General features: G+C 40.3%; 1 protein-coding gene and 1 pseudogene across 23 annotated transcripts in view; one reads left to right on the top strand and one right to left on the bottom strand.

The window, feature by feature from the left end:
* The window catches only part of BCL2L13 (BCL2 like 13), a 99,812-nt gene that overhangs the window by 18,934 nt on the left and 60,258 nt on the right, over positions 1-20,620 (bottom strand). For 4 of the 23 annotated variants that reach the window (XR_012493803.1, XM_019757290.2, XM_019757289.2 and 1 more), the window contains one exon: positions 3,941-4,017. The exons of 9 other annotated variants lie outside the window; for them this stretch is intronic. Coding sequence is in view for 11 of the 14 variants with exons in the window: in XM_019757290.2 (XP_019612849.1) it covers positions 3,973-4,017 (45 nt within the window). In the remaining 3 variants the exon portion in view is untranslated. Of the gene's footprint in view, positions 1-3,940; positions 4,018-4,630; positions 4,797-20,620 lie in introns of those variants that run through there. 10 more of the 23 variants (XM_074325119.1, XM_074325118.1, XM_074325120.1 and 7 more) reach the window with 7 other exon arrangements.
* Positions 1,078-2,731, top strand: LOC141568588 (proteasome subunit alpha type-1 pseudogene; annotated as a pseudogene).

Raw genomic sequence — 20,620 nt, forward strand, 5'->3', positions numbered from 1 at the left:
GCTGATTCTTGATAAATCATCAATAATGAAGAACAACAGGAGGACACAGAATGGAAATAGCTACTCAGGGAACCATTTCTGTAACCTTTGAAGAGTATACCTGGAGGTCCAAGAGAGGAAGACCTAGTCACCACAGCCAGATCAACAGCTAAATTAAGCAAAGCTGAACCATTAAGCTAACAGTTCCTGTGAAGTTATATTTACCTACCTCTTTGCCAGAACACAATTTTAATTAGTCATGCAGATCCTCTAACACGTTACAAAGGAATTTCTTTGTGCCTCATAATTTATACACTCAAAGGTTTATCTGTTTATTAAATTACCTCTTTAAGGAGTTCTATCTTATGAAGACCAGAAATGAAGGCTACATAAAGAATAATTTTACAAGGAGGAAGAAAAAGGCAGTAAAGAAGAGCAGTAATGGTGTGAAGTAGCAGAGTTCGTAATTACCCCTTGTTAACTTTCTTTAGTACATTTGTTTTATTTACTTGCTCTCTCACAATCTCCCAATGAGAAACTAAACAATATAGCTTGGCAGCTTTTGCTTCAGATTACATTTTTTCCTTCATTATGGAAACTCTGAATATTTCAAAACTAGGCTCTTTTTGTTAAGTGAAGAGGGAAAAGTTGGAAAAGAAAGTTAACAGAATTATACTATTGAATGAAACAATCACAGTCTATCACCCCAAGAAGCAAGTAAGACCACCCTATTTTCTCAAAGAATTTGCATTTCAGAGTTAAGCAGAGCAATCAAAAAACATGTTACTCCACTACAAGTAAGTTAAAATTGTGCATTCTTGTTAGTCTTTCGATAACGTTTTAAAATTTTAATCTAAAAAACTCAGAAAGTGCTACTAACCACCCCCACCTCCAAACTGAGTTATTTGGAGATAAGGAATGTAATTTCTCGTGTTCTTTATTCTCAGTCTTAGAATCTCATCTGCTCTCAGTCTCTGTTGACACACTAAAAGTTTTATAATCTGTTTCCACACCATTTCAAAAGATGGACAGTCAGCTGGATTCACAGAGCAGTCTTACACAGCTCTTCAAACAGAAGGGTTATCCAAGGGTCAGCGAGCTCTTAAATGCCTACTGATAGAAATTCTCAGCAAGTTAATCTGCACTTCTAAAAACAGAACCTCTAGTAGCAAGAACTGATTTAAAAAGCAAAACCAAAACGAACCTTAACAAAAATATTAACAATTTTAATCCTCAGAAAGGAGACCTTTGCTACTTTTTCTTTAGGGCTCTAAGCCAAAACAAATGAAATGGAATTTCAAGTTCTAACATGAAGAAATAAGGGAAAAGTTAATAAACCGAAATTCAATTTTGTGCAAAATAACTTTTCTTTTTAACAGCTCAAAGCTAACAAAAGAGTTAAGAACAATTTTTTGTTCCACACTTGGAGGACCTTTTCATCTCATCCAAGATACTAGTGATCAACAAGTTTGTCGAATGACAACTTGGGAATAATATATTGATTGAAAGCCAATTCAGATGTAATTGCTTTTTTCTTTGCTGTCATAGCTTCCCTACCTTACTATTTATTTCTGTATTTGGGATGTGACATTTTAATGAAGATTCACCAAAAATCTTGTGCTTTTATGTAAGAAGTTTAAAAGAAAAAAATAGATGGCCACTGAGACTTTTACTCATGAGGACAAATTCATATAAAGCAAAAATAAAAAACAGAGGACTCTCTCTTAACAATTACTACCATTAATGAACAGTAGCTTTTCACTAAAAGATGAACAGCTGTTTTGGGTAATACGTAATTTACCTAAAACTAACCACGTTAGGGAAATAATATCTGCAAGTAATCTTATAACTGTTCTAATCTAATCATTTTAGCACAAAGTATCTATTTCTTTAGTCCCATTGATACAAAAAACACAAAGGAGTAGTAACTTCAAATGCTCCAAACTATAAAACTGGCTCCTTCATCTGCAGCTTTGCAGGCGAGGACAGCCAGGACCAATGACAAAATCAAGTCTGACAATGAAGTCACCATTTGGAGCCTTCAGGGCAGGATTCATCAAACTGAATACGCAATTGAAGCTGTCAAACAAGGCTCAGCCACAGCTGGTCTGAAACCAAAAAGCCACACAGTGCTGGCTGCACTGAAGAGAGCAGTCAGAACTTGCAGCTCATCAGAAAATAATTCTTCATGCTGACAACCATGTTGGTATCTCAATTGTGGGACTTATTGCTGATGCTACACTGTTATGTAATTTTATGCGCCAGGAGTGTTTGGATCCCAGACCTGTATTTGACAGACCTCTTCCTGTGTCCCGTCTTGCACCTCTAATTGGAAGCAAGACCCAGACACCAACGCAGATATGGCCAGAGGCCATATGGAGATGGCCTGCTGGTTACGGTGATAGGGCCCTCCTATTTTCCAAACCCGTCCATCTGCTAACTTCTTTGAGGGCAGAGTTATGTCCACTGGAGCCCATTCCCAGTCAGCTTGTACTTACTTGGACAGACACATGGAGTGCGATTTGAATGAACTGGTTAAGCATGGTCTGTGTGCCTTACGAGAGACAATTCCTGCAGAACAGGACCTAACTACAAAGGAAGTTTCCACTGGAATTGCTGGTAAAGACTTGGAGTTTATGATTTATGACGATGATGATGATGTGTCTCCATTTCTGGAAGGTCTGAGAAAAAGGCTACAAAGGCACAGCCTGCTCAACGTACAGAAAAGGCTGATAAACCAATGGAGCAGTAAGTAATAAACCAGTTTATATGTATATTATCAAATATGGAAGAATGCAAGAACACGTACTAATGATAATAATCTATACTTTGAGCCAAAAGATGCAGTGGTAGAATGGTGTGTTTTAGGAATCTGTCCAGATGTGAGTTTTTTCCAAGCAACTTCACTGAAACTATATAATGGATGCATTTTTTCTTTGAGATGGTCTACATAATCATTTTCTAGAAAGTGCAGTTATCCGTACTAATGTTTTTGTATGAAGAACATAGTGCCTTTGTGGTTTTAAAGACAGCTGTGAAGTAAAATTGTTCCACCTGCTTAAAATGTATATATAGATATAGATAAAACTGGAACCAACTATCAGTTTAAATATGCACAAAGAAGCAGAGAACTATTAATATCTTTTTTTTTTTTTTAAGTAGATGAAGCCCCAGGAGATTAAGTAACTTCCCAAGGTCCCACTCTGAGAATTTTCAATAACAATAGTTAACCCTTATATAAATCTTATCATATGCCCTTCTCAAGACTTTACTTAATCTAGTTAAACCTCACAATACTGTGAAGTCTTATTATTATTTCCATTTCACAGACAAAAAAAGCTGAAGCAACTGAAGAGGAGAAGTAATTTGCCCAAAGTCGACCATAAAGCTGGGACTGGGTTTAAGCACAGGCATGGACCTCCATGGTCCATGCTTTTATCAGCTATGCTCCCCTAACTCTTAGGCTTAAGTCCCCCCAGTTCCTATACTGGTGCTTTCCTTTTTATGAGAAGAAGTAAATGGATAAGGTTATTCTTGGTATTTTCTTCAAGTAAATACACAAAGATATGTACATGAAACCCTTCAAATAAAAAGGGACGCAGAGAAGAAACTGAAATATGGATAAAGGGAATATTTTTAAATAAATGTAAGGTAAATAAATGTAAGGTACCTTTGGTTTTGGTGATAGGAACAAAGTTCAAGTAGCTTGGAGGTCATTCAAAGGACCATTTCAAAAATGCAGTAGCTGCTTCATGATGTCTATATTGACTACATTTTGCTTCGTTTTTTTCTTTATTGTTCACATCGGTTACAAATTATTCTGCCACTTCCACCAGTAGTTCCCCTTCAGGGTCATAGCTTCTAACGAACTGAGCTCCTACAAATTTAACTTTTCCACCTGAAGATGCTTTGTCAGAACATCACAGACCGTATTCATTGGTAAATTAATCTAGGGACTCACCTCCCCTAAGATGTGCCAACAAACCTTTATCATTACTTCTCAGCCTTTATACAATATCTCTCTCTTAAGTATTCACCCTAAAAAAATAAAAACAGATAATTGCTTTTCTACATTCAAATAGGATACTAACAACCAAATGCCTCTTAGATTACTATTAACCTAAAATAAGAAATGGAGCATGTGAAAGAAATTCCAGAAGTAGTTTTTCACTTAATATGATGACCAAGACCCATAAAAATACATTTTAGAACACAGTGCAATAAACACCCATATACACATATAAAATAAACAGATTTCATGAAACAGTATTTACAGTTACTACACTAAAAATTGCAAAACCCACCTAACTGATTTCAGATCACAAACTATGTGTCACCTCCCAGTATGAAAACTCTGCTCTAACAAATTCTTACGTAAAAGTTCCCAAGAGAGAGTCTTCAATTATCCTCGATTTAAAAAACAAAACTCCAAAACACTTCTTGAAGTTTGCTATTCTTAAAATGGAAATAAAAAGCTTCAAGTCAAAGAGCCAAAAGTCAAAATTAATTTTATTCAAACTACTTAAATGTTATGATAGACATTAGATGACATTTTCCCCAACAATCTTTTATGTAATATAAAACTAAATCCTTCATAGTAAGTATTTAGTTTAGTACATGACATAGGAGAAAATAAAAAGAGAAGCCTTACCACAGCAGGTGGACTTCCACTGCCCTTTTCAGGAGACAGACTTACTTCTACTGTAGCAGCACAATCCCAGGGAATGAAAGTTAGTGAGAAAGAGGAGGAGGGAAGGAGGGAGCAAGGAGAGTCAGGGAGAATCAGAATATGCAAACTAGTTTGTGCTCGAATTGTGCTGCAAGGCAAGTAAGTCAGAATTAAAACTCAAAGGAAACTTCAGACTTAAGAAGAGAGAAAAAAGTACTCTTAGAGACGTACCTGAAATGGAACCTTCTCACAAAATACTTTGAAATGGAACATTTTCACAAAATACTTTTACGTCATTATTTTTGTGATTTAGAGAAGCTATTCCTCCCATTTATAACTGATGAAACTGAAGCTCAGAGAAGTTAAGTGAATTCTCCCCAAACACACGACTATTTGGTAGAGCTGGAGCCACAAACAAATCTTGTAATTTCAAATCCTGTTCTCAAATCACTACTCTCTGGCAGGGTGAAAAAATAAGGTGAAGACACAAAACAAACATGCCTATCTTGAAATTCTAATCCCAGTATAAACAGTAATACAAAGTTATACTCTGGTTCTAGCCCTGAAAAGCTAATTGGTAATTGTAGTTAAGATGCATGATCCTAATTGAATTTATATTTCTAATTGCACTGCAATTAATCATTCCCTACTTTTCTCTTCCTACTACACTTTGAACATACCTACCTCACAGCACGTAATATGCTATATGTGGTTATTTACATTTATGTCTCCTCAACCAGATCTGAGCTTAAAAGTGGGGCCTATACTGATGAGACAAGTAAAGAGTTACCAGGAGCAGGCTTGTGAGCTAGAAAGATGGGACAGGCAAAGAGTTAAGAAGAGCGATCTTGTGAGTTAGCAGGAACAAGCTTAAAAATTAACGGCTTGGCTCTGACTCCCCTGGCTAGCACTGCCCCTGTAAGCTGACAAGCACCTTACACCCGTCACAGGTCGGAACACAAAAGTTCTGCAACAGCAACCCCTGTAATCTGGCATCCATCATAGATGGGAACAGGACAGTTCCCAGGAGAAGACAATTGTAATGGCAGCACCCTTGCAATCTGACAAGCACCCTACATCCTGCTTAGAAAATATAAAACTCAAGCTAAACAGAAACCTGCTGCAGTTGTCCCTATTGGATTCTACCCTGGCAAATTCCTTTGCCAATATTTTTCTTCCAAACAGAACTCTCTCTCTGCTGACTTTCAATAAACCATTTCTTGCTCTCCTGCTTTGTAGACTCTCATGAATCCTTCACGTTCTGCAAATGACCAGGAGTTAATTCTACACCGGGACATATACTTTATTCCACTTTTGTATACTAGCATCTAGCATAGTGCCTAGCATATCACATGCAATCAATTAAGGTTTATTGTATATTGAAAACTAATCTCTTTTTACATTATAGACATTAATTAATCTTCACAAACTCATTGTAAAATGAGCAGACACTATTAATGATTTCATTAGTAAACTAAAGTTTATAAATAATCTGAAGACTATACAGGAAGATGATTCATCTAAGGCCATGCAGTTAGACAGCAGTACACAATACTCAGTCATTCTGCTTCTTAAGGAAAAGCAAGAGAAAGATAAAGAGTAGAAATCATACAATGTCTACTCTCAGACCACAGTGAAATACAACTGGAAATCAATAACAGAAAGATAGCTGGAAACCTCCAAAATACTTAAAGATTAAAAATATACTTCTAGAAAACAATCCAACATAGCAGAGTAGATAAATGCTGTGTTTGCCTCATTCCATGAACACATCAAAATTACAACTAAATTATAGAACAATCAACTTGGAAAACCATCTGAAGTCTAGCTGAACAAACGTTTCATGACTAAGGATATAAACAAGCCACGCTGAGACTGGTAAGAAGGACAGAGATGCAAAACGGCCTGGCCCCAAACCTCCATGTGGCGGATGAAAACTGGGAGGCATATCTCAGCCACAGAGGTTCCCAACAGATGTGTAAGGGACCCCTGCCCCACACCAGACTCCCCAGCACTGAGTACTCGTGCCCCCACAACATCTGGCTGTGAAAAATAGTGGGGATTCTGAGTGGGCTGGAAGGCTGTGGGAAAACTAGATGTCCACTTAAGCAGAGGGACAGTGGTTTGGGGGGCATCGGAGATATACACAGGCAGACTGAGGTGTGTGGCTTCGGGTGAGGGCTGAAAGATAACTGCCATTTTCCCTGTGTAGGGTCCTCCTGTGTAGCCAGTAGGTGGACGCTATCTATCCTGTGTTGAGCAGTCCCCCATGCCCATGGCCAAATCTGAATCTGAACTGGTGGAGTGAGCTCCGCTTGCTCCACTCTGGTAACTCACTGAGACCCTGCCACACCCAACTCCATACAACACAAAGCTTTATCGGTGGCTGACCTTACAGGAGCCAGCAACTGGCAGCAGGTCTTGGTGTGTCCTGGGTTTTTGTAGAGCTACACCAGACCCAGTACTGGTGGCAGCCATCCTCAGTTAACAGCGTGGCCCCTCCCACTTGCCTCCAGGTCCAGCGCAGGCAGCAACCAATTGTGGATTGTGTTGTAGCTCCTACCAGGTAGTCCCTGATAGGTCACAGGTAGTGGCTGACCTGGGTCTGCACTGGAGCCCCTCCCAAGAGATTGGGAGGTTGGCTCCAGACTATAGCAGAGCACCATCTCATTAGCCCTACAAGTAACACACCCAAAGGGCGGTCTCAATAGGCACAAGAGCCTGTTGGGGTGAATCCCACTCCATGTGGTAAGCCCCCCGCCCCACAGCAGCCCATAGGCAGTGGACATGGCCAAACCCCACAGCCAGTCAGTCCCACCAACTGACGTGCCAATAGCAATCAAGGCTCAAATATAACAGGAGGCCACACACAACACACACAAGAAACACTCCTGGAGCACCCAGCACAGGTGACCAGGGAAATTGTGACATTGGATCCCACAGGGCATATACTGTACAAGGTGACTTGGCAAGACTGGGAGGTGTAGAAGATCTACCTAATACATAGAAACAAACACAGAGAGGCAGCCAAAATGAGAAAACAAAGAAATATGTCCCAAATGAAAGAATAGGACAAAACTCCAGAAAAATAACTAAATGAATGGAGGCAAACCATCTATCAGATACAGAGTTCAAAAAACTGGTTATAAGGATGCTCAAAGAACTTAGTGAGAACTTCAACAAAGAGATAGCAAGCAAGAAAAAAGATATAAAAACCATAAAAAAGAACCAGTCAGAAGTGAAGAATACAATAACTGAAAGGAAGAATGCACTGGAAAGAATCGCCAGCAGACTAAATGAAGCAGAGGATTGAATCAGTGATTTGGAAGACAAGGTAATAGAAAACACCCAATCAGAACAAAAGGAAAAAATAATAATAAAAATAGAGGATAGTTTAAGAGACCTCTGGGACAACATCAAGCCTAACAACATTCACATCATAGGGGTACCAGAAAGAGAAGAGAGAAAGCAAGGGATTGAGGACCAATTTGAAAAAATAATGACTGGAAACGTTCCTAACCTGGTGAAGGAAACAGACATACAAGTCCAGGAAGCACAGAGTCCCAAACAAGATGAACCCAAACAGGCCCACACCAAGACACATTGTAATTAAAATGGCAAAGGTTAAAGACAAAGAAAGAATCCTAAAAGCAGCAAGAGAAAGGCAACTAGTAACTTATAGAGGAGCTCCCATAAGATTGTTAGTTGATTACTCAATAGAAACTTTGCAGGCCAGAAGGGATTGGCATGAAACATTCAAAGTGATGAAGAGCAAGGGCCTACAACCAAGAGTACTGTACCCAGCAAAGCTAGCATTTGAAATCGAAGGAAAGATAAAGAGCTTCCCAGTTAAGAAAAAGTTCAAGGAGTTCATCACCATCAAACCAGTACAAGGAATGTCAGAGGGACTTTTTTAAGATGAAGAAAAAGATAACAAATGTGAATAATAAATTGGCAATAACTATATATCTATAACAATTACTTTCAATGTAAATGGATTAAATGTTCCATTCAAAAGATAAGGTGGCTGAATAGATAAGAAAACATGACTTACATATGCTGCCTACAAGATATGTCAGATTGAAAGACACACACAGACTGAAAGTAAAGAGAAGGAAAAAGGTATTTCATGAAAATGGAAACAAACAAAATAAACAAAAAGCTGGGTAGCAATACTTATACCAGACAAAATAGACTTTAAAACAAAAGCTATAACAAGAGACAAAGAAGGACCCAGTAATCCCACTTTTGGGTATTTATCTGAAGAAACCCAAAACACTACTTCAATGGGACGTGTTCATCTGTATGTTCACTGCAGCATTATTTATAATAGCTAAGATGTGGAGGCAGCCTGGGCATCCATCGACGGATGAATGGATAAAGAGGAGGTGGTACATACAATGGAATATTGCTGAGCCATGGAAGGGAATGGGTTCTTGACATCTGCAACAACATGGATGGACCTGAAGGGCATTGTACTTAGTGGAGTATGTCAGACAGAGAAAGACAGATGCAATGTGATTTTAGTTACATGTGGAATATAAACAAAATTAACAAACAGAAGAGAAACACACTCATAGATAGAGAACATTTTGATGGTTGCCTGATGGGATGAGGTTAGGGGGCCGGGTGAAAAAGGTGATAGGATTAAGAAGTACAAATAGGTAGCTACAAGTCATATGGATGTAAAGTAAGCATAGGGAATGTAGTCAATAACATGGTAATAATTATGTATAGTGCCAGGAGGGTACTAGACTATTCAGGGGGATCACTTCTTAAATTATACAAATGTCTAACCACTATGCTGTACACCTGAAATTAATACAAAATAATATTGAATAGCAACCGTAATTGAAAAATTTAAAAAGGGGTGGAAGGTAAAGGGGAATAAGAGGTTCAAATTTCCAGGTATAAAACAAATAAGTGATGCGTAATGTACCGCACAGGGAATACAGTCATTAATACTGTGATAGCACAGTACAGTGTCACGTAGTTGCTGGACTTATGGCGATCACTCCTTTAGGTATATAAATGTTGAACAACTATGGTGTACAACTGAAACTGATATAATGTTGTATGTTAGCTATATTTTTTAATAAAAATCTTAACAAAACGAAACCCATATACTCCTAAATAATACATGGATCAAAGAATAAATCTCAAGATAAATTTTAAAATATTTTGAACTAAATAAAAATAAAAATACAACTTTATTAATATTGGTGAGAGGCAGTGAAAACAATGCTTAAAGGGAAATCTATGTCACTGAATGCATATACTAGGAAAAAAGGTCCAAAATCAATTATCTAGGCTTTCTCCTTAATAAACTAGAAAAAATTAAGAATAAAAATTAAGCAAAAGATAGTAAAAATAAGAGCAGAAATAAATGACACCAAAAATAGATATCAATAGAGAAAATGAACAAAACCAAAAGCTGGTTCTTGGTGAAGATCAATAAAATTAATAAGCCTCTAGACAGGCTAACTAAGCAAAAAAGAGAGGACACAAATTACTAATATCAGAAATCAAAGACAAGACATCACTACAGATTCCATGGACATTAAAAGGATAATAAAGGGGCTGGCCCGGTGGCTCAGGCGGTTGGAGCGCCAGGCTCCTAACACCGAAGGCCACCGATTCAATTGCCACATGGGCCAGTGAGCTGCGCCCTGCAATCTACAGCTAAGATTGTGAACAACAGCTCTCCCTGGAGCTGGGCTGATGTGAGCAGACGGAGGTTGGTGTGTGCAGCCGTGGGCTACTGTGTGCCGCCCAGCAGCCAGTGTGAGTGGCCGGCAGCCAGCAGGAGCTGCTGTGAGCTGCTGTGAGTGGCCGATTGATAAGTGCCTCAGTGGGGGGGCTGGCGGGGGGGGGCTCCCCTGCAAGGCTCATACCACCAACATGGGCCAGGGAGCTGTATCCTACACAACTAGACTGAGAAACAACGGCTTGAACTGGAGTGGGGGGGAAGGCGAAGAAAAGGGGGGCTAAAAAAGCAGATTAAAAAAAAAACATGGATAATAAAGGAATACAATGAACAACTCTATTCCCACAAATTTTATAACCTAGATGAAATGGACCAATTCTGCAAAAGATACAATCTGCCAAAACTCACACAAGAAAAAATATACAATCTGGATAGGCCTACCTCTACTTTAAAAATTGAGTGAATAATTAATAAGCTTCCAAAACAGAAAGCACCAAGCCCAGATAGGTTCACTGGGGAATTCTACCCAAAATTTAAAGAAGAAATTATAGCAATTTGCTACAATCTCTTTCAGATGATAGAAACAAAGGAAATACTTCCTAACTGTCATGCAGGGTATCATGTGGGGTCTTTGGTCCCGCTCCCCACATAAGAATGCAGGATATGGTGAGGCCAAAAAGGAACACCATTGGAGCCATAGATAGGGGAGTCATACCACTATATTCTCCCTGCAGGCCAGGCGAGACACATGAAGTAGGATCCACATGACCCGCAATCCGCCATCCACTTTTCTGCCTGCCAACCAGCCAACCAACCAACGCAGTCATGGCAGTTACATCAGCAGCCAATTGGCCAACCGGCTACAGCTGATGGCCAACCACCACCCGAGCCAGCACCCCCCACCACGCGAGGCTGAGAACCTGGAAACTGCTCTCTGGGACTCTGTCCCCACACTAACACATTCTATGAGGCCAGCATTCCACTAATTCCAACATCAGACAAAGATATTACAAGAAAACTACTGATTAATATCTCTCATGAACATAGATTAAAAATTCTCAACAAGACATTAGCAAATAGAATCCAAAAATGTACAAAAAGAAATATATACCAAGTGGGACTTATCCAAGGTATGCAAGGCGGGTTCACCATTCAAAAATCAATTAATGTAACCCATCACACCAACAGGCTACAGAAGAAAAATCACAAATCATATCAATAGATGCAGACAAGCATTTGACAAAACTAACATCTAATCATGATTAAAAACTTTCAGTGAATAGGACTTAAGGGGAACTTCCTCAACTTGATAAAGTTTCTACAAAAAACCTACAGCTAACATCATGCTTAATGGTGAGAACCTAGAAGTTTCCCTAGAAGATCAGAACAAGACAAGAATGTCCCCTTACCACTACTTTTCAACATCACACTAAATATCCTAGAAATTGTAACAAGACAAGGAAATAAAATGTATACAGATTTGAAAGGAATAAATAAAACTGTCTTGTTCACAGATGACATCACTGTCTATGTAGGCAATCTGAAAGAATGGACAGAAAAAATCTGAAACTAATAAGGAATGATAGCAAGGTTACACGATACAAGGTTAATATACAAAAGTCAATCACCTTCCTTAATATCAGTGATGAACAAGTGAAACTTGAAATTAAAAACACAATACCATTTACATAAGCACCTCAAAAAAATGAAATACATAGACATAAATCTAACAAAATAGGTACAAGATCTATATGAGGAAAACTACAAAGCTGATGAAAGAAATCAAAGAACTAAATAAATGGAAAAGCATTCCATGTTCATGGATATAACTCAATAGACGCAATATGGTTAAGATGCCAGTTCTTCCCAACTTGATCTAATGAATTAATGGAATCCCAATGAAAATCCCAGCAAGCTTTTTTATGAATACTGACAAACTGATTCTAAAGTTTATATGGAAAGATAAAAGACCAAGAATAGCCAACATTATATTTAAGAAGAACAAAGTTGGAAGATTGACACTACCTGACTTCTAGACTTATTATAAAGCTGGAATAATCAAGACATTATGTTATTGGTAAAAATATATACAAATAGATCATTGGAATATAACAGAGAGCCCAGAATATAAACCCACATAAATACAGTCAATTGATCTTTGACAAAGTAGCAAAGGCAATAAAGTGGAGAAAAGATAGCCTTTTCAGAAAATGGTGCTAAAACAACTGGACATCCAAATTAAAAAAAAAAAGAATCTACACACAGACCTTATACTCTTTACAAATATTAACTCAAAATGAGTCATAGACCTAAATATGAAATGCAAAACTATAAAACTCCTAGAAGATAACATAGGAGAAAACCTAGATGACCTTGGTTTCAGTAATGATTTTTTTTTTAATTTATTTTTTTTAATTAGTTTCAGGTGCACAAAGCAATGTACTAGTTAGCCATTTAAACCCCTCATTACGTGATAACCCACCCCCCAAGCTACATCTTATTTAGCTGTTACAATACCATCGACTATCTTCCCTATGTTCTACTCCACATCCCATGACTACACATACCTATATATTTAGTTATTGTTGACATTCAATATTATTCTACTTCAGCTCTTCAGGTGTATAGTACATTGATCAGGCATCTACACAGTCTATGACATAACCCCCCGACAAGTCACGTGCCCATCTGGCACCTTACATGATCTTTACAACATTGTTGATTCTATTCCCCATACTGTATTAACTACCACTTTGTATTTCTTTGTGGGGAGCCATGGTTGCAGTTAACTTTAAAGCCTTAACAGAATGGCTCGGTTTATACTTAACCTATTTCCTCCCCCTGAAGCAATTGTCTCTGCCTGCATCTGGAGAGTGCTTGCATGCTGCTCAGGAATGTGGTGGGAGTGGCCAGTTCCCAGAACAGAAGGCTGATGCCTATCAGGGCAATTGATAAGATAATTACTTTTGGGAGTTTCAGTAAATTTTGTGTCTCCTGTGTTAAAGTTAAAGATTTACTGTTAACTAGGTAATGCATTTTTGTGCTTGTTAAACTGCACGTCCACAGAAGGTATAAATTCTGGGGACAGAATAAACTCAGCGTCTTCAGGATCACTGAAGTCCGCGATCGCCATCATCATATGTATGAGTGTCTTTTTTCATTCCCACTCCCCTTGTCAGGAACCGTTCGACTTGTGGCGGCTGGCCCGCTACAAGTCTTAATGCCTTCACCTTTTTCACCCTGCCCCTAACCCCATTCCCATCTATCACCCTGATAGATCAGGTACCTATCTGGCACCATACCTTATTACAATACTACTGACTACATTCCTTATGCTGTACCCTACATCCCCATGACTACTGTGTAACAACCAACTTGTACTTCTTAATCCCTTCCGCTTTCACCCATCCTTAATCCCCCTCCCATCTTAAAGAAGTCCCTCTGAGATTCCTTGTGATATCAGTTTGGCGGTGATGAACTCCTTCAGCTTTATCTTGTCTGGGAAGCTCCTTATCTGTCCTTCAATTCTAAATGACAGCCTTACTGGGTAGAGCAATCTTGGTTGTATGTCCTTGCTTTTCATCACTTGGAATACTTCCTGCCACTCCCTTCTTGCCTGCAAAGTTCCTGTTGAGAAATCAGCTGCCAGTCTTATGGGGGCTCCCTTGTAGGTAATTAACTGCTTTTCTCTTGCTGCTTTTCTTTGTATTTAACCTTTGGCATTTTAATTATGATGTGTCTTGATGTGGGCCTCTTTGGGTTTATCTTGTTTGGGACTCTGTGTTTCTAGAGCTTGTATGTCTATTTCCTTCACCAGGTTTGGGAAGTTTTCTGTCATTATTTCTTCAAATAGGTTTTCAATTCCTTGCTCTCTCCCTTCTCCTTCTGGTACCCCTATAATGCAAATGTTGGTACGCTTGATATTGTCCCAGAGGCCCCTTAAACGCTCCTCAATTTTCTGGATTCTTTTTTCATTTTGCTGTTCTGGCCAACCAGACTGAAAACAGCCTGGGTGTGCCCGAAAGTTGGGTGGGGCCAGGTTTCAAATTGCCAGGGCAGTGAACAAACTGCAGAGACTCAGGAATTGTGGCCGCCTGTGGTCACTGTTTTCTGCTACCTTATCTTCTACATTACTGGTTGGATCCTCTGCTTCATCCAATCTACTGTTGATTCCCTGTAACATATTCTTCATTTTCAATTACTGTATCCTTTATTTCTGACTAGTTCTTTTTCATGGTTTTCATCTCCATTTTTAAGCTTATCTCTCTGTTTAAGTTCTCCCTGAGATCACTGAGCATTCTTATAACCAGTGTTTGGAACTCTACATCTGATAGACTGCTTATCTCCATTTTGTTTAGTTCTTTTTCTAGAGCTTTGTTCTGTTCTTTTATTTGAGACACGTTTGTCTCCCCATTTTGGCTGCCTCCTTGTGTTTGTTTCTTTGTATTTCATAGGGATGCTATGTCTTCCGGTCTTAGTAGAGTGACCTTACGTAGTAGGTGTGCTGTGGGGCTCAGTGGCGCAGTCTTTCTGGTCACCTGAGCCACGTGCTCCAGGTGTGTCCCTTGTGTGGGTTGTGTGTACCCTCCTCTTGTAGTTGAGCCTTGGTTGATAATTGCACATCAATGGGAGAGACTGACCCTTGGGCTGACTGGTTGTGAGGACTGGCCTTGACTACAGGGGAAGAGTTGTTGTGCAGGGGCTGATCCTACGGAATAAGATTTGCCTCAGCAGGACACTGGTGCCTGCCCAATATGCCACTTGCATGTGTTGTATTTGGAAGTGGCTGGGTGATGCTCCAGTTCATTCTGAAGTAGGCCACTGGGGGCGCCAGTCCCAGGACCACGTTGGAGGGGATCCACCGTAGGTCAAGTTCAGCCACAGCCGGTGCCCCACCTGAGGCCACCCAGCAGGAGCCAAAAAGAAATCTGCAGATGGCTGCTGCCTCTGCTGTGCTTGGAAGCATCTTGAGAGGCCACGCCACGAACAAACGCCAGATGCCGCTAGTGTTGGCTTAGGGCTGCCCAGCCTGATGTACAGGACACACTCAAGCCAGATGCTGCTTGTATGGCTTCAGCAAACCTTTGAGAGACCTTAGGAAAGTCTGCAGCTTGAGCCAAGGCAGGCGGTCTGCATGAAAAAGCCACTGAAAACAGCCTGGGCGTGCCGGAAAGTTGGGTGGGGCCAGGTTTCAAATTGCCAGGGCAGTGAACAAACTGCAGAGACTCAGAAATTGTGGTCGCCTGTGTTTGTACTCTGGGAAGGGTGAGGGCTCAACAAAGAAACAATGGCTTCAACCAGCTCCACCAGCTCCCCCATCCAGGAGAAAGACGCCTCTCCATTCCCTATCCCAAGCCAGACAGCTCAGTTCCCCACTATTTGTCCCTGCCACCTTTCCAGCTGCTGCCCCAGCACTGGAGCTCAGAGTGAGTGATTCCGCTGGTAAGTCCACACGCAGTTCCTTTAAGAGGAGCGCCTGTGAGTACAGCTGCACTGTCTCACTCAGTCACAATCTCCACTGGTTTTCACAATCAAAAATTATGGGGACCTTTCTCCCTGGCACTGGAATCCTGGGCTGGAGTGGAGCTGGGAATCTCTCGCTCATCTGGGGGGTGGGGGGACCACCACAGCTTAAATAGCCCTCCCGATCTTTAATGGTCACACATGGGTGGGGGACCAGCCCACGCCACGTCTCTGACCTTCCTACCAGTCTGAAGGTGGCTTCTTCTGCGTGTCCTTAGTTGAAAGGCTTCAGTTCAATTTGATTTTAGGCGATTCTCAATAATGGTTGTTTTGTAAATTACGGTGTAACTTTGATGTGGTTGTGAGAGAAGGTAAACGCAGCATTTACCTACTACACCATCTTGGTTGTCCTCCCGGTAATTACTTTCCAGATAAAACACCAAAGGCATTATCCGTGAAAAAAAGAACTTGTAAGCTAGACTTAATTAAAATTAAAAATGTCGGGTCAGCCCAGTGGCTCAGGCAACCGCTCCATGCTCCTAACGCTGAAGGCTGCCAGTTCGATTCCCACATGGGCCAGTGAGCTGCGCCCTCCACAACTAGATCGAAGGCAACGAGCTGCTGGAAGGTGGCCGGATGGCTCAGGTGGTTAGAGTGCGAGCTCTGAACAACAGGGTTGCTGGTTCAATTCCCACATGGGATGGTGAGCCGCACCCCCTGCAACTAAAGATTGGAAACGGCAACTGGACTTGGAGCTGAGCTGTGCCCTCCACAACTAGATTGAAGGACAACGACTTGGAGCTGAGGGGCCCTGGAGAAACACACTGTTCCCTAATAAAATGAAGGAAAAAAAAAAGATTAAACGCCAAACCTAACAGAGTGCAAAAATCATAAAAAAACAGTAAGTGGTTCACACAAAAAAGAGAAGATATACACATGGCAAATAAGCATATGAAAAGTGGTTCCAGCAGATGACACGATATTATAAAATAGAGAACCAGAAAGAGTCCGCCAAGAAACTATTAGAACTGATCAATGAATTCAGTAAAGTAGCAGGATACAAAATTAATATTCAGAAATCAGTTGCATTTTTATACACCAATAATAAACTATCAAAAAAAGAAATTAAGAAAATAACCCCGGCCAGCCCAGTAGCTCAGGTGGTTGGAGCACTGTGCTCCTAACATGGGCCAGTGAGCTGCACCCTCTTCAGCTAAGATTGTGAACAACAGCTCTCCCTGGAGCTGGGCTGTTGTGAGAAAGCCAGAGGTTACCGTGAGCTGCCGCGAGCTGCTGAGTGCTGCCGTGAGTGGCCAGTGGCCAGTGTGAGTGGCCGGCAGCCAGTGTGAGTGGCTGGCTGCCATTGGAGCAGCTGGCGAGAGCTGCCATGAGCGGCCGACCAATGACTGGTGACCAAGTGCCTCAGCCTGGGGGAGTGTAAGACTCATAATACCAGCATGGCCTAGGGAGCTATGTCCTACACAACTAGATTGAGAAACAATGGCTTGAACCGGAGTCGGGGGGGTGGGGAAGAAAGGGGAAAAGGAAAAGAAAGAAAATAATCCCACTTACAACTGAACAAAAAAAAATTAAGATAAAATACTTAGGAATAAGTTTAATGAAAGAGGTAAAAGACCTGTACTCAGAAAATTACAAGACATTCAAAAAAAAATTGAAAAATATATAAATAAATGGAAGCATATACCATGCTCATGGATAGGAAGAAATAACACTGTGAAAATGTCCATACTACCCACAGCAATGTACAGAGTCAATGCAATCCCTATCAAAACACCAATGGCATTTTTCACAGAACTAGAACAAATAATCCTAAAATTTAGATGGAACCACAACGACCCCAAATAGCCAAAGCAATCTTGAGAAAGAAAAACAAAGTTGGAAATATCACACTTGCTGATATCAAACTATACTAAAAGGCTACCGTAATCAAAACAGTATGGTACTGACATAAAAACAGACACATAGATCAATGGAACAGAATAGAGAGCCCAGAAATAAACTCACACTTATATGGTCAATTAATCCATGACAAAGGAAGCAAGAATATACAAGGAGGTAAAGACAGTCTATTCAATAAATGGTGTTGGGAAAACTGGGCAAATACTTGCAAAAAATGAACTAGAAGAAAACATAGGCAGTAAACTCTCTGACATTCCTCTTAGTATGTTTTTGGATATGTCTCCTTGAACAAGAGAAACAAAAGAAAAAAGTAGGGCTGGCCCAGTGGCTCAGGTGGTTGGAGCTCCATGCTCCTAACTCCGAAGGCTGCCGGTTTGATTCCCACATGGGCCAGTGGGCTCTCAACCACAAGGCTGGCGGTTCAACTCCTCGAGTCCCACAAGGGATAGTGGGCTCCGCCCCCTGCAACTAAGATTGAACATGGCACCTTGAGCTGAGCTGCCTCCTGGATGGCTCAGTTGGTTGGAGTGCGGGCTCTCAACCACAAGGTTGCCGGTTCGACTCCCGCAAGGGATGGTGGGCTGCGACCCCTGCAACTATCAATGGCAACTGGACCTGGAGCTGAGCTGCGCCCACCACAAGTAAGACTGAAAAGACAACAACTTGAAGCTGAACGTGGGCACCTTCCACAACTAAGGTTGAAAGGACAACAACTTGACTTGGGGGGGGGGGGAAGTACTGGAAGTACACTGTTCCCCAATAAAGTCCTGTTCCCCTTCCCAATAAAATCTTTAAAAAGAAAAAAGTAAACAATGGGACCACATCACATTAAAGTTTTTGCACAGCAAAGGAAACCATCAACAAAACAAGACAGACTACTGAATGAGAGAACATATTCGCCAATGATACATCTAATAAGGTGTTAATATCCAAAATTTATAAAGACCTCATACAACTTAACACCAAAAACAAACAAAAAATGGGCTGAGGGCCTGAATAGACATGTCCCCAAAGAGGACATACACATAGCCAATAGACATATGAAAAGATGGTCGATGTCACTGATCATCAGAAAAATGTGAATAAAAACCACAATGATCTATCACTTCAAAGCTGTCAAAATGGCCATCAATAAATCAACAAGTGTTGGCGAGGATATGGAGAAAAGGGAACCCTCATGCACTGTTGGTGGGATTGCAAACTGGTTCAGCCACTATGGAAAATAGTATGGAGGTTCCTCAAAAATTAAAAAAAATACTACCATTATGACCCAGTAATCCCACTTCTTGGTATTTATCCAAAGAAATCCGTAACACTAATTTGAAAAGACATATGCATTCCTATGTTCACTGCAGCATTATTTACACTCACCAAGATACGGAAGCAACCTAAGTGTCCATCAATAGATCACTGGATAAAGAAAATATGGTACTACCTTTATAGAATGGAATATTACTTGGCCATAAAAAAGAATGAATCTTTTCATTTGTGACAATAAAAATGGACCTAAAAGGTATTATAAGCTAAGTGAAATAAGTTAGACAGAGAAAAACAAATACCATATAATTTCACTTACATGGAGGAGACATGTGGAATCTGAGAAAACAAAATAAATGAACAGCAAAACAGAAAGAAACTCATAGATACAGAGAACAAACTGATGGTTGCCAGATGTGAGTGGGGTCGTGGGGCTGGGTGAAAAAGGTGAAGGGATCAAAAACAAACTGGCAGTTATAAAATAGTTATGAGGATGTAAAGTACAGCATATGGAATATAGTCAATAATATTGTAATAAGTATGCATGGCATCAGTTGGGTACTAGACTTCTGGGGTAATCACTGCACAACTTAAATAAATGTCTAATCATTATGCTGTACACCTGAAACTAATATAATATTGGATGTCCAGTGTAATTGAAAAAATTTGTTTAATTAAGAAAAAAGCAGGAAAAAGGATGCTACACATCATATGTCATCAGGGAAATGTAAGTTAAAACAATAATGAGGTACCACTACACATCTGTTAGAATGGCCAAAATCTGGAACACTGACAACATGAAATGCTGACAATGATGTGGAGCCACAGGAACTGGTGGTGGGGATGCAAAATCGTACAACCACTTTGGAAGACAGCTTGGTGGTTTCTTACAAAACAGAACATCCTCTTACCATATTGCACTCTTTGGTATTTACACAAAGGATTTTAAACTTATGTCCACACAAAACCCTGAACATGGATGTTTGTAGCAGCTTTATTTATAACTGCCAAAACTTAGAAGCAATCAAGATCTACTTCAATACATGACAGATAAATAAACGGTGACACAGCCAGACTATGGAGCTATCAAGCCATGAAAAGACATGGAGGAGACTTAAATTCATATGAGTAAGTGAAAGAAGCCAGTCTGAAAGGCTGCATACTGCATGATTCCAATTACATAACATTCTGGAGCAGGCAAAACTATGGAGACAGTAAAAAACGTCAGTGTTCACCAGAGGCTAGAGGGTAGAGAGGGACTAGTAGGAGGAAATATCAGAAAGAGAAGACTCTGGCTGCACAACATGAACCAGGACAGAGTAGTTCAAGAGTCAGGCCTCACTGAGACAGCCCTTCCCCACAAGAAGGTGGGCAGATTATGGCTGATGTGGAAATGCACATCAGCAGGGACCACAGCTGTCAGTCAGAAGTTGTAAAAGGAGGGAAAGAAGTTGATGCTTTGAAGAAAAGTGTAAACTTTGTGTCTGACTGGTCCAATAGACCTGTAAGTATTCCACCTAAAGAGTTCCACTTGAGACACCGTAAATAAATGCTGTTTCTTTAGGCATGAGGAAAAGTGGAGCCAGGAAAAAAGGCAGAATTTCTCTGCAGAATCTTCAAAGGTA

This window comes from Rhinolophus sinicus, linkage group LG02 (assembly GCF_036562045.2).
Source record: "Rhinolophus sinicus isolate RSC01 linkage group LG02, ASM3656204v1, whole genome shotgun sequence".
NCBI classification, from domain to species: domain Eukaryota; kingdom Metazoa; phylum Chordata; class Mammalia; order Chiroptera; family Rhinolophidae; genus Rhinolophus; species Rhinolophus sinicus.